General features: G+C 38.5%; 1 protein-coding gene across 4 annotated transcripts in view; it reads left to right on the plus strand.

The window, feature by feature from the left end:
• Positions 1–14095, plus strand: part of ACTN2 (actinin alpha 2) — a 68081-nt gene that overhangs the window by 25004 nt on the left and 28982 nt on the right. For 3 of the 4 annotated variants that reach the window (XM_061365721.1, XM_061365722.1, XM_061365720.1), the window contains exons 3-7: positions 286–405; positions 6280–6366; positions 7429–7516; positions 9556–9634; positions 12939–13020. In XM_061365721.1, coding sequence (XP_061221705.1) covers positions 286–405; positions 6280–6366; positions 7429–7516; positions 9556–9634; positions 12939–13020 — 456 coding nt within the window. Of the gene's footprint in view, positions 1–285; positions 406–6279; positions 6367–7428; positions 7517–9555; positions 9635–11263; positions 11343–12938; positions 13021–14095 lie in introns of all 4 variants that reach the window. The other variant, XM_061365723.1, reaches the window with a different exon arrangement.

Raw genomic sequence — 14095 nt, forward strand, 5'->3', positions numbered from 1 at the left:
TCCAACCCTAACTATTCTATGATTCTATGTTTAGGGCAAAGATAAAAATTTACCCTGGTTTTACTGCTATATCAAGAGAAGTCTAAGTCAGATATTTCAGCATTTGAATTTTCTCCTTGGGGTGTTGTTTAAAGACCTATGACATGCTTTCAGAAAAATACCTGTTAGAACGACTGCTAGCTTTCAGACAGTGTTCAGGGCACATTCACTCCTGAGTTCTAATCGCTTGTGTGTCGGGAGCCAGGTGAATGTAACAATAAACCCTTTACATTTGTTACTCTGCAGGGGAAAGACTACCGAAACCAGACAGAGGGAAGATGCGCTTCCATAAAATCGCTAATGTCAACAAAGCTCTGGATTATATTGCCAGCAAAGGAGTGAAACTTGTGTCAATTGGTGCAGAAGGTATGTGACAGAGCTTGATAACGCATTGTGTCTAGATCCTAGGCCTTCACATGGCAAAGATGTCTGACAGAGACACTTGGCCAAATCACACGGGCTATTCTCCATATATGAATGCCTCAAAAATCCATTAATATCGATTGCTGACTTATATCTGTGAAAGGACAAGAGGTGGAAATTTGTGGACACCTGGAGAGAGATGGGGTATAAATGGTCTCTAAGATCAGTTTATCTTCAGTGTTAAATTGAATTGTCTGTGTTTCAGTGGGTGTTCACATAATGACTTCTTCTTTCAGAGCATTATGTTTTTCTTACACATTATTACAAGCAAGGAGCTCCTTTAGAAATCAGGTTGGATTCTAGGGTGTGCTTTATCCAGTCTGGGACATTTTTTTAACCTTCAGGAGGTATTATTCAGTTAAGACAAAGGCTGACATCACTACCAGGTGGCTGGGTCCTACTCCCCTTTTATGATGAGACTGACTGTGGATGATAGCTGTGTTTCTAAAATTTGCACGTTGAGTTAAGGGACTGATCAAAAGAAATGATAGCTCGGGAGAGACTGAACATATGAAGACAGTGGGGTGGGATGTTATTTACTAAAGTTATTATTTTTTTTATTGTTCTGTCGTTCAGGTAGTTAAATACCAACATGCAGTTGGCTAGCTAAATGCTCACAGACGTAAACTCTAAGCAAAAGAAGGCAGGCTCTCACTGCAAGTGAACCTACACTTCCCATGAAAGTCAATTCATTGTTTAATTAGGGTTAAAAAGGTCTGTCTAGAACTAGCTGCTCCATGGAGATATTGCTTCACAGCCCTAGGCCTTTTAAGATTGATTTTCTGATTTCTCCAGGCTTATATCTGTCTTTATTCTGGCTTTCAAACCTTGATCTCAGGGAGTTTAGTGTAATTGTGGCTGAAGCAGGAGAATTCTTAGGTGGGATAGGAGCACCTGTAGAAGTAGTGGAGAGATCAATCAGCATTCATTGATTCCTCAGTGGTTTGACCTAGCCCATTTTGTTCTTCAGGTACTGTTTTCCAACTGTGTTCAGTTTCTAGATCCAGAACTCCAAAATCCCAAGAAATATGTGTTCTCTGGGCAGAGCAGTTGTTTGAATTCACCTTTACTCGTTAGAGTCTGAACTGGACGGCCCATCTGAGGCTAAATCCATGCCATCTGTCTTTAGGCACATAACATGTTTTGGGGGGAATATGCCATCAGTGGGGAGAAACAGGCAGTTCCCTAAGCTATTTCAGATCTCAGAAGAGCTCTACTGCAGTTCAGAAGTGGCTGCCTCCCTCCATAAGCTGTACAGGCAGTCAGGGGCAGCTGGGCCTTTTGCTTAATTAAATGAAGTGGGATGGAAAAATATGCCACTACCTCTAAACCTCTGCTATTAAAGTTATTCTGAGAGTGACATGGCATTGAACAGACAGCAGAGGGTACTGAAGAGACAATTTATGTGTGGAAATGAAAATTTAGATCGCTGGTGCAGAAATACTGAGAGTACGCAATGTGGAGCAAATGAATGGTAGTTTGTCTCATATCATGCTGGGACTCTCAGGCTTCATGACAGAAAATAGGAGTGTAGCAAGAGTGTTCATGGGACAGAGTGGTGATTGTCTCTGATCACAGGTTCGTACTATGGTTTGCACTACTGTTGTCACACCTAGGTCCTTCAAGTAAGGCTGGAGTATTTAAACCAAGACACATCAGTCATATCTGCTCCTGAAAGGAGCAGGCCAGCCCTCTGCACACCCATCTCCCTCATTTTGCCCTGCTTATTGCAGCTCATTACTTCCATGGTACTCAGCCTTGAGCACTTTCTGTATCACCTGAAGGCAAAGCATCTGGGATGGCTCATATCAGCCATTAAGCTCATTTAAACTGTTCTCCTTGGCAGCAAGTGGCATGAGTTTAGATGCTCTGTCACAATAGGCAATTCCCTCTGGGAGTGAGGCAGGAACAAGAGGCAGTAAATTCTTCCAGCTTCTCAGCTAGTTGCTGTAAGGTCATGTCTGTCCATATACTCAATATTTCTTCCTGCATGTAACAGCAGGCCATACTTAGTGAGCCAGGAGATTAAGGTGATGTTCTTGGGTGTGCTGCAGGCTTTTATTGCCTGTTTCTGGAATTTTTGATCTGTAAAATGGAGGGATTAGAAGCAAAAATTCATTCGTTAGCATTAAAAGCCATGTGTTAAATTCTTGGATGGAAGCACAGGAGAAAAATCCACTGCTACTGTCATATCTTAGCTGCAGAGAGGATCCTGTCATTGTAAGACATTGCACTATGTCAAGTATGGCTGCTAACGCACTTTAGATTACATCCATGTGGGCAGGAGCAGATCGATTTGTGTGCCTTCCACTCCTACTCTAAGCAGACTGAACACAAAGCCAGGTCTGGCCCAGACGTGCTCAGTGCTCTGTTAAATTTACTACATCCCCTCTACTAAATTTCTTATCTAAGGCACAGTGCCGTGCTGATGCAGCAATGCAGTATCACATCTGACTGGGTATGGTTTCACAGTGTGGGATCTCTGGCACCAGTACATGTTTAAAGAGTCCCTGTGCCCCCTTGTCCTGCATACTTGCTCCCACACTGCCCAGCCCTACCCTGTCACTTAGGCTGACAACTGTTTCTTGAGCTATGCTGGAGGCTGGATCAGCAACCTGATCTGGTTTTAAAGCACACTTCAACTCTTTTTTGTCTTTTGTTACATTTTTCAGCATTCTTGACTGGGCAGTCATTTTAGGATGAAGATGGAATGAGTGCCAGCAAGAAGGCAGAGGACAGGCTCCTTAAGCTTGTATTGTTATCAGAGTCCTTAACCCCTTAACTCACTGTCCCTGTGTGTAAGCATCGGGTATATGGGCTTGTCTGCATCCATCTGTCTTGGCATTCTCTGAGTTACATGGATGCTTGGAATACTTTTTAATTTCCAAAGCATGAAAGTTTTGCATCCAAATCTGCTGAGGATCATGTTTTATTACCTGACATGCTGAGGGATGTATAGCGTGTAGGCCCAAGGAGACCAACTGGTATTTAAAATGGGGCCTCAAAACAAAGATTAAACTGTGATTCCTGTAGGAAACTAGTACAAAACTCAATTTAGTACTTTTAAAGAGCCAGGAATAGTGTAGCAGAGACAGGTGATCACCTTTAACTGTGCAGAAGTCTGATTTAGCTACTCTAATCTGCCTTGTGGAAGAGTCTTTCTCTCCACTGGTGATGAAATGAGACTAGAGAGTCAAGAAGCTAAAGCAAAAGCTGTGAAGGTAGTCCTTATGAGCCATGCACAGTCCAGGAGTTAGAAGTTTTCCCTTAAGCTTTAAGAAGTGCAATAACTCCATTTGTAAGGTAATTGCATCCAAAAAGAAATTAACTGAGATATGGAGAAACACAACAGCTAAGTATCTTGTTAATAGGAAACACTTCTTTTACAGTTGTTATTCTGCAGGGGAAATGTATTGCTTTTCCAGGGGGCAGGAGAAATCAAATCAAAAAAGATCCAAATGATCTGTGAATCTGCTACAAGGAGGTTAGAATAAAAATACATAAATAAACCCAAAGCAGAATGAACAAATGACCCTAAAACCTTTGAGAACTTGCCACACTGCCTTGCTTAGCTTTCTCTTGAGGTAGTTTTTATTGTTTTCCCTTCCCTTTCCCTTCTCTCCTTTCCTGTCTTCATAGGCCAGCAAGAGCTTTTATTTCCAGAAAGCTGTAGCTTTGTGTATGTGAGACATAGGAACTGTATTCCTCCCAGAGCAAGCAGACAGTGTGAAGAAAATACTGAAGTCTTTTTACTGACCTGTAGAGGAAAATGATAGGATTGAATAGGTATTTTTTCCTCACTGATACTTTTCAACATTTAGCAACTTTGTTTTCCTTCTGTTTAGATATTTTCCTGTCTTTTATACATGCCTTTTTTGTATGTTATGCTAGCAGTAGATAATAAGAAACCAAACCTGGCAAATTGTTTGAAAAGTCTCCTTGAGGCACAACATAGAAAAGTCCCTCTCTTGCTCTTTTATTCTGTCTGTGTGTGCATATGGGTATGTAAATCAAACCAATGATGCAGTGATTAGGCGAATCCATGAATTGATTGCTTGACAATCAGCAATGCCTCCTGAGTATTTAAACTCATGTATTTTACATTTGAAGAAATTATTCTTTACCGTATATACGTATCAGACATCCTATCAAAATACAATTAAATACTTGACCAAGGAGGCAGGAGTAGAGAGAATTAGCTACATGCCGTAATCGCCATTTGGACTTTTTTGGCTGGGAGAGTTTAGTTCTGAAATTTGAAAAGACTTGAGGACTTTCAGGAGTAATAGGATAGTAATAGTTCATGGAAGGCAGGCTAAGTGAGGTAAGAATTCTGGTAAATTAGTGCAGAACCAAAATGGGAAATCTGAAAAATAGCCATTCATATATCAAGTTGGGTTATCACACAAGAAAAGTAAGTATAGAATAGTGATGGGTGGTATATCTCCTACTACATTTGTTAATTCCATAGGTTCAGATGACAGCTTTGTGTCACATACTGCTGCAACTTAACATGTATCGTAAGTCTTGGAGGTAGCAGCTGCTTTGCTCTTTAAAAGTTGCCCCTGGATTCGGAGATCTTGTAAGTAGCAGAGAGACGGCATTTTCTGCTGGCACCTCTATTGGCATTTGATGTTAAATTGAGGAAATTCCTCCTGCTGCAAGTTCCTCCTGCTCCTTCCCTGGAACACCAGTGGGCCCCCAGGCAGCCACAGCTGCTCCACTGCTAGAGGAAGGCTGGAGGTGACTTTCAAGTAAGAGAGCAGCTGGTGCCTTCCTGCACCAGTGCTCTTGGTGTGGGGTGACTGGGAAGGCAGCCTGTAGTTTCCCTTTCTCCCTGTTCCACAGTCTCCCCTGCTAGTACTAGACCCTTATAGTCTCACTATGTTTTCCTGAGTCTCTCACCATACTTTTCAGGTTGATTTAACATTTTCACCATGCTTAAGTGGTCTGGCTGTACATTTTTTTGGTGTTGAGAAATTTAAGTGGTATCACTGTTCATATTACAATGTAGGAGCACTGAATTCTGACTTAGCTTGTGGAACGGACTCCCATGGATATGTGAGAAGGGTTGGAGAAAGCACCTTCCTACAACCCTCTGTTATAGGTTGACTCAACCAGTTCTGAAACAAATTGAAACCTCAGAGGTAGAAAATCCCTTTTAATATCAAAGATACATAAATGTGCATGGCATCAGAGCTGTAAGATATTACAACGTTGTGGCCATGTTTTTGAGCTGCTTGGCAGGAAGCTATGTAGCTTAGACTCAGGTAGTGCTATGTCTCTTGAGCTGTTCTTCATATCTAGTCTGTGTTGGTACTATAGATAAAATGTTCAAAAAGGTCTTAATAATATAGGGGAATTTTTGATATCTATTTTATTAAAAAATAATTGTTAATGGCCTGTAGTTTCTTAAAATTTGTGGCAAGACTGTATTTTTTTCAGTTCCTTTGTATCTGAAAGCAGTAAAGCCAATGTTGTTCAGACCTTAAGAATGAATTTCCCCTCAGGGTGTCTTAGAAAAGTCAGCCTAAAAGGTAAAGATCTGGAGCAGTTAAAACTACCTGGAGAGAAGCCTTTCAGTGTGGAAGGGCTGAAATGACCATGGCTTCAGTGATCTTCATTCCAACTGCCAGGGTAGCACAAGCCTGAGTTTGTTGAAAATAGAACCCAGATGAACTCTGTCTAGATAAAGAAATATGGTCAATAGATAAAAAATGTCTTAGATGCAATATATTATTTACTGAAATACATGATTAAAATAAGAGAAAATGGAAAAAAGTCTAAAAACTACTACTATCTCTTTTCTCACCTTAGAAATTGTTGATGGCAATGTGAAAATGACGCTGGGTATGATCTGGACTATCATCCTTCGCTTTGCTATTCAGGATATTTCAGTGGAAGGTAATAGTAATGCAACTATGTTAAATAGGAAATTTCTTCAAGGCATTTTTATGTGAATTGTGCCCAAGGGAGATGACTGTTTTAAAAATTAATTTTTTTTTGACAAAAAATGATGCTGAAAGTTCCCTACCTGGTGACAAAATAGATTTCTGGAGAGAAAAAGTAATTACCCTCCTTATCCTGACAGAGACCTTGAGTCAGCTTTCTAAATGCAGGAGTTCTGGGCATGTCTCTCAGTTATAGAGATAAATACATACGTGGGTTTCTGGGCTTCCATGGCCTCAAACTATGCTTACTTTGTATGGTTGTCCTATTCCCAGCATACTTTCTTAGTACTATTTATTCCTTCCATTCTTTGCAAATATTATCTGATTATATCCCTCTTCTTTCTAAAATTTCACCCCTTCCCCCACTTTGGATATTTTTTTCTTAACTCTCATTGGTAACTGGCTCCAAATGTGTGTTATAGTTACAAAATTATTTAAATCAAGTCTATGCTGTGAAAAGTCTAGAATTCTAGAAAACTTGTCTCAATTTTCAACACAAGTAGTCCATTCAAGATCAGCACCCTGTTCTACCCGTAATCTGTGGGACATTAAATGTGGACCTAGTGGTCTGTTTGATCGTTTATGTCCTTTACTTATGCATTCAGATGCCCTTAGGGTTCAGATAATAAAGGTATTTGTTCAGCACTTATACCTTCCCCTAAGCAAACGAATTGAGACTACAAGTGTTTTCTGTCTGGCTCTATTATGTTTGTATTAGGTATTTTTATCCAAATATACATTCCGTTAACCCATATAATTTCCTAAACTTCTAATACCCCAGAATTATTGTGCAGGCGGGGACTGTAGTCTGAGTTGTTGCATTTGAGCTGACTTCTGGGTCCTAATGGAACCTCATTAGGCTATTTGTATCAGTTATCTTTTAGGATTAAATGTTGGCTTATGCCAGGCAGTTTCAGGTGGCTGACCACATTGTAGATGACAAGAATTAATTACTTAAGCACTTGTTACATGATTCCTTTTATTTTTTGTTTAAACTCGCTGTTGTCTTTTACAGAGACCTCTGCCAAAGAAGGGTTGCTGCTGTGGTGTCAAAGGAAAACTGCTCCTTACAGAAATGTGAACATTCAGAACTTCCATCTTAGGTAAACTTCCATTATTTCAATGGCTAGAAGCAGTCTAAAATATTATAGGTAATTTTTTTCCTACAGTTGTGTAGGAATATATTTAATAGGGGAATTTCACTGTTAACTAGATTAGTTTCAAATGTTCATGCTTTATCTTCGAAGTTTTTTTTTGTTTAGCCTTTGACATTATTTACCATGGCTTACATAGCATTTAAAAGAAAAAAAATACTACATATAGAATGACCATATTACATTGTTAGAGGTCCTTGGTATATGGGAATATCTGCAGCATAGTGACTTGGCAAATGACTGCTTGCAAATGAAAGCCACTGTAGCTATAGACTGGTTTTGGCAAAAACACCAATGTGTGGAGTATGGAAATATCTAATTATGATGAATCAGCCTTTATAATTTTGTAATGTAACTATAAATAAAGAGCCAGAAATGCACTCAGTAGACAGCATCAGCACTTTAATTACATTTTTTTTCCAAATCAGGACCATGACCTAAGCTGGAAAATTTAGGGAAGCTCCAGCCTTGTGGTTCTGTGTTTTCATTAAGGGCTAGAAAGGGAGTTCCAGGCCATATGCAGGCTGCCTGGTTTTGGGATTTCACTGGGCTAGTTCCTGTAGCTCTGCCAGTGACCCACCTCATTAAACTATATGACTTGTAATTTGCACTGTTTAACCATGTAATCTTGCCCTCCCTGGAGCCCTTATAGTACTTAAAACAAGAGCTCTGTATTATAGTGTTCTAGTGTTTTGAATTAATTTGTTATGACAGCACCTAAAGTCCATGTAGTGATAGAGAAGGTACAGTTCACACATGCATCCACAGATAAAAATAATTTGTTTTATTTACAGCCCCTACATTGTCTTTAAGAGATTTGAAATTATGTGTTATTTTCCTTGAATGTACAGAGGTATATTTCAGTAGAGATTTATATGGGTGCAAGGTATGCTGTAAATTACAGCATGAGAATCTTAGTATATTTGCATATGTATGCTGGTCTAATAAATGGTATGGGGAAAACATCTTGAGTTGAAGCATCTTGCTTCTTGTTTGGGTCGATCAACTCTTACAGAGCTACTTTACAATGGGTTTTCCAGACTGCTTCAGTGTACACCTTTTGGAAAAAGAGCTTTTTGTTAGTTTGGTGCTCATTTTCATTCAGTTTTACCTTCTGAATGATTTTATACTATACACTGTATGCATTTTCTACTTAATTGTATTACATTTTTACTGGAGGTGGATCTATTATTTGACAGACCTAACCAGACATCTTCATGACAGGGATTCTAAGAGTCTTAACATGTTTAGTAAACACAATTACTGCACAGGGTAAGACCTCAAACTCACAATCCCAGTGATTGCATGAAGTGTTTCCATAAAGTATCTCTAAGAATAATTGATTCTGGCTGAAAGAAACCTCTCATAATCTTTCCAAATAGATGTTATTTGTAGCTCCATTCATTGTCTGTTCTTGCCTCAAAAGGTAGTGGTCCTGAAGTCACACTGAAGTGTAAGAGCTCAGATTGAAGCTGTCATACGTGTGACGTGTTTTAAATAAACTATGCTGATTTATGACTTCTTACTTCTATGAGCATGACATTGTTGTGCTATTAAAATTGTCTGAAATAATTGACACAGAAAAAGCCAGTCTCTTCAGCAAATTCAAGTAGTTGCAGGTCTGCTCTCCTTTTATTTTTTTCACAAACATGCTGTAGGTGTAATAGGAGATTATTCACTTTCATCAATGAATGTGTAATCCTGGAACACTGCACAAATAAAGCAACTGAAATTGGGACCTGTTGTACATCATGTACACTGTCTAGAAAGTATTGTGGAGTCCCTCTGTGTGTATGGAGTGTAGAGTAAGAGATGTACTACAGGAAAAGGAGCAGAGTAACAGAAAAGCTCAAAGGGATGAGAGTTGACAGAATGTGTCAGAATTTGACAGGAGAGTTTCTACTTAATTTAGGCCTTGAAAAAGGATCAGTGTAAAATGCCATGACTTTATTAACTAATCTTTTTCCGTTCTATTTTTTATTGTAAAGCTGGAAAGATGGACTTGGATTATGTGCACTTATCCACAGACACCGACCTGATCTTATTGACTACTCCAAGCTAAATAAGGTCATCAGTCTGGGTGGTACAGCATGCTATCCTGCAGTGATTTGGCTCACTTCTGGTTTGCTTAGCATGTTTGCTACAAGACAAGCTGAGGAGTGCATACTAATTCTGACTGGCTTTCTAAACTCCCTGAAAAAAAAACAGTGACAAGGAGGAAAGGACCCTGTGACTGTCCTGTGTCCTTTCCATTACAATGATTTTAGCATTTAATTGCAAATAACCTAGTCCTCAGTGCCAGGCAGTTGATGAAGTCTTTTGCACCGCCCAATATGGATATTAAATCTGATGCATTGGAATTCTCTATTCACCACCAGTAGTATTTTACAGTCTGTCCTATTCTGAATCTGGTGTATATGACTGTAGATTGCAGAGCAATAAACAATGACTTGATGATTAATCCTAAGATTCCTTAGAACAAAAACCTTGGTAATTAGGATTACTCAGTAAATTACTAGTCTACCATGGAAAACACCAATTTCACCATTATACTTTCAGACAAGTGGAAACGAAACCAATGCCTTTACTTCCTTAGGGTAGGACCTCATGGGGATTACAAAACTGTTTTATTACAGTGTGCTACTCTTGGCAAAATTCATGCTTTCTAAAAGATACCAGCTGCTTTGGCTTGAGGGGGAGGAATGAGGAGCAAGTAATAATGTGAGAATTTCTGAGTACCATTACTGCAAAATAGAAACTTAAAAGAAAGTGGAATGTTGTCTTTTCATGTTAGCTCTCAATTCATACATACTGTTTTCTGCCCCCTCGAATGAATGCATCTTAAGGTCTCACATAAACATCAGTAAATCAGAAAACTTAATCATGGGTTTAATTTGTTGAGTGTAACTTCTTACTGATGAGAGAGAATGGAAATCATAGACTATATTTTTGATTCCATGCACTTCCATTACATACTGATTTTACTAGGGATCAGCTGCTATTAGAAAGCCTTTGATGAGGGAAAAGATAAATGAATGAAATTATTTGAAAACTTAGTTTGCTTTATATATATGTCAGATCTATGCTGGGGTCTTCAAGGTGTGCAGTGATGAAAATTAAATGAACTAACTCCTAAACACTCAAGATTTTAATTTAGGCAGTTGTGAAGACAGCTGCAGATCTGAACCAAAGGGCAAAATATTAACTACCAACACTAGCTTGGTCTCTAATGTTATATATAACCTTTCCTACAGATAAACTTATTCATGGAATGAATGCAGACAGCTACCTGTCTCTGCATACATGTGCTAAAGCATGGCACAAACAGTAGTTAGCTTGATAGAGTTTGTGCTTTGAAAAGTGGTACACAGTAGCAAAGAACTTCACAGTACAACCATCCTATATGAGAGGACTGAGAGAAGGGAATAGAACATAAGCAGATCTGCTTCAGTATTACTATTTCCCTCTTAGAGGTTTCCAAAATAAGAACAGGTCAGGTTTCAAACTGAGGCTGAGCTGTGGCACATACAGCAGAAAAATCCTAAAATAGATCTTGCTTTTCTGACCTGGCTGTGTTTGATTGACTGCTCATTTTGGTTACATTAACAGCTGTCTTGGTGTCTTGTTTCGTGGTTACTTATCTCCTGCATGCTGTCCTTTCCTTTTCTCACCAATGTGTTTTGTGTGAACCCGTAGCTGGAAAGATGGCCTTGCTTTCAACGCCCTTATCCATAGACACAGGCCTGATCTTCTTGCTTATGACAAATTAGATGAGGTATTCCTTTAGCTGTAGCAGAGATTTTTAGTTACTGTAGCTTGTAGTTTTGTTTAAAAGGATGGATGATGGGGACCTCCAATTATTCAGAAGTGTCTGTGATTTTAAACAAATCCTTTCCCAGTAGAGCACTATTTACTCATAGACTTAGTAACAAACACACAAATAGGAGGTGCTCATCACTCATCCATAAGCAGTGTTTTAAACTAGTCAGTAGGTCTCACTTAGATTTAGTGTATTTTTGTCCCATTTAATTTCAGTAGGAGTTTTTGTATACACAGTTATGTACATACAAATGTTTTATTACATATAGTGTCTTATGTAATAGAGAAAAATAAGTTCATGGGTTTTAAATATTCTTCACATTTGAAGCTTCTCTTACAGTGATGCATGAAACTGCTAAATAATGATAAAGTGATAACTTATAATTAGAAACTTTGTATTCTATTATACCCAAGTTGTTGGGTTTCAAAATGTAAACTGTTCCTCATGACATTTTATTGAACATGCAACTTTTAAAGGAAAGGCTAACTAGTAGTGTATGTTTATATGATACCTGACGTGTATGAGCATGAGGAACAGACTTCTGTGAAACTTCAGCAGTTGCTGTCATTGCATATTAAATAATCTTACTAAGTTTATTTCAAAGGAATACAAGAAGCATGCTTGAGACTAGATCCCTTTCTAGAAAGTGTTTGTGTTCAAATGGAAGCCCTGGAAATTCCCCATTGAGAGCAAATTAACATTTTTTCAGTGCCATGCAACTTCTCTAACTTTGTTCTTCTGTGTCTTATTTTCCCAACCTCTCTCTGTAGACATTGGCATTGTTCAGAATATGTGAAAATAATGAAAGCATTAATGGCATGGACTGCCATTTCATGTAGGGTGTTTACTTTCCAAGCTGATACAGGAAAGACAAGCCTTAATCTGTCACTGTCTTCCATTGTCTGTAGTGTAAAATATGAAATATGTGCTGTTTATCTGAACTGTGCTCCCTGTTTCCTTTCTCTTTCCTTCAAAAAACCAAAACCAAAATCTCAAACCCAGAGGAAGTTCCATTTGTAGAGGCATTACAGATTTGTCTGTCCAAGCCAAAACTGAGAAATTTCACTCCTTCTGGAGAGTTGTTCTGTCTGTGCTTGCTTTCTCTCATGCATGCACCTGACCAACCAAAAACTCAGTAGAATTTGCATCACTAGAACGTAACATAGAGTAGCTATAAGACATGCAGGATTAACTTTATGATCAATTGTCTAGTATAGTCTACTGGACCAGTGGCCTTGACTGTATGCATTACTGCTGTACTTCATTCAGAATTAGCTCAGAATTATGAGTGTACACTGCATACGTTATTTATGTTCCCCTCCAGAATACCTGTATCAGAGTCCTAGTTGTACATGATAGGCTGTTACTGTTTACTTTTGAAAGTATAGCAGTAGATAAACCGAAAGTTTACCTAGACTCAGCTTTTTGAAGAATAATAGTTGTGACTCCAATTCCCAGTTTGGAAAACAGAGTCAGTTTTAGTGTACATACTGTAGTCTTGCTTCAAGGAAAGACTATCTTTAACTCATTGTCTTTTCTTCTTTGATACAGGATGACCCCATAGGAAATATCAACCTTGCCATGGAAATTGCTGAAAAGCATTTGGATATCCCTAAGATGCTGGATGCAGAAGGTGAGAGTTGTATCTTACTGAAGTTTGTGTTACTCACTAGTAGACCACAGTAAAACATCTTTTGTAACTAGGAAATTTTCAACATTCCTTCCACCGGAATCATTATGGAGCAACCTGCTTTGTTTTCAAACATTTTTTTTTCCTTCTTCTTCCCCATGTATTGGATAATTTCACCCTAGTGGTTTGCCATTGTCTATGTTTATTATAGTACTTTGGACCCTCATCTCAGGACATCTCAGCCCCCACAGTGATAATTGGGGTAAAATGCAGGATCAAAAGATAATCCTTGCCTTCAAGAAATAAATATCTAATAAAGGGAAATAGAACTGTTAGCAGTTTAAAACATATTCTCTTTTTAAAACGTTTAAGTGAGAGGGACAGAAATAGAAGTACAGAACTTTGAAAATACGCTAACAACATGCGTCCTGTGGAAGAGAGCTAGGTTGAGAGAAGCACATTTTGTCTTTATTTTAGCTGTAAACCTTTTGCAGCGATGGTTTTAACAATAGTTTGATATTTGGTTTCTCCAATAATCTTTGGAATTTGTTGACAAATAACAAAAAATATTTATTAAAGTTTCTGGAATTTCTTCAAGTCAACCAAACTTTTGTGCTCCGGCAAAAAATGCTGCCAAAATACTGGAATTTGCCTAGACTAGTGCAAAGCCTTCTTCGCCAAGTATGCAGACTCTGCTCTGGTGGTTTGTCAGTAGAGCGGAAGTAGCAGGAATTATCCAGAACACTCATACTGACAGTGTCTGCTCTTCTTGATGGCTTTGGCAGGAAAGTTAGGCCAGTCCAGAATGATTTGGAAAATCCAGGTTGTAATCCCTTTATTGAAGAGGTTTCTTGGTTTCACCTTTATGCTTCAAAACAAATTGTTTTAATCTTTGGAACTGCAATTGCCATTTGAAGTAATACTTAATTATTTTACTCTGAATTACTGTGCAAGGGAATTTACAGAAGTGCTACCTCCTTACCATTGAACCTCATTGTTTGCTCTTCACATACAATGTAAGACACCATTTTTTCTCCTCACCGGATTTTCTATGCATTCTAGTCCTTATCTTACTATT

Source organism: Neopsephotus bourkii, unplaced genomic scaffold (genome assembly GCF_033783945.1).
Source record: "Neopsephotus bourkii isolate Nb327-2 ecotype Australia unplaced genomic scaffold, CSIRO-AGI_Nbou_v1 NB_1292, whole genome shotgun sequence".
Lineage (NCBI taxonomy): Eukaryota > Metazoa > Chordata > Aves > Psittaciformes > Psittacidae > Neopsephotus > Neopsephotus bourkii.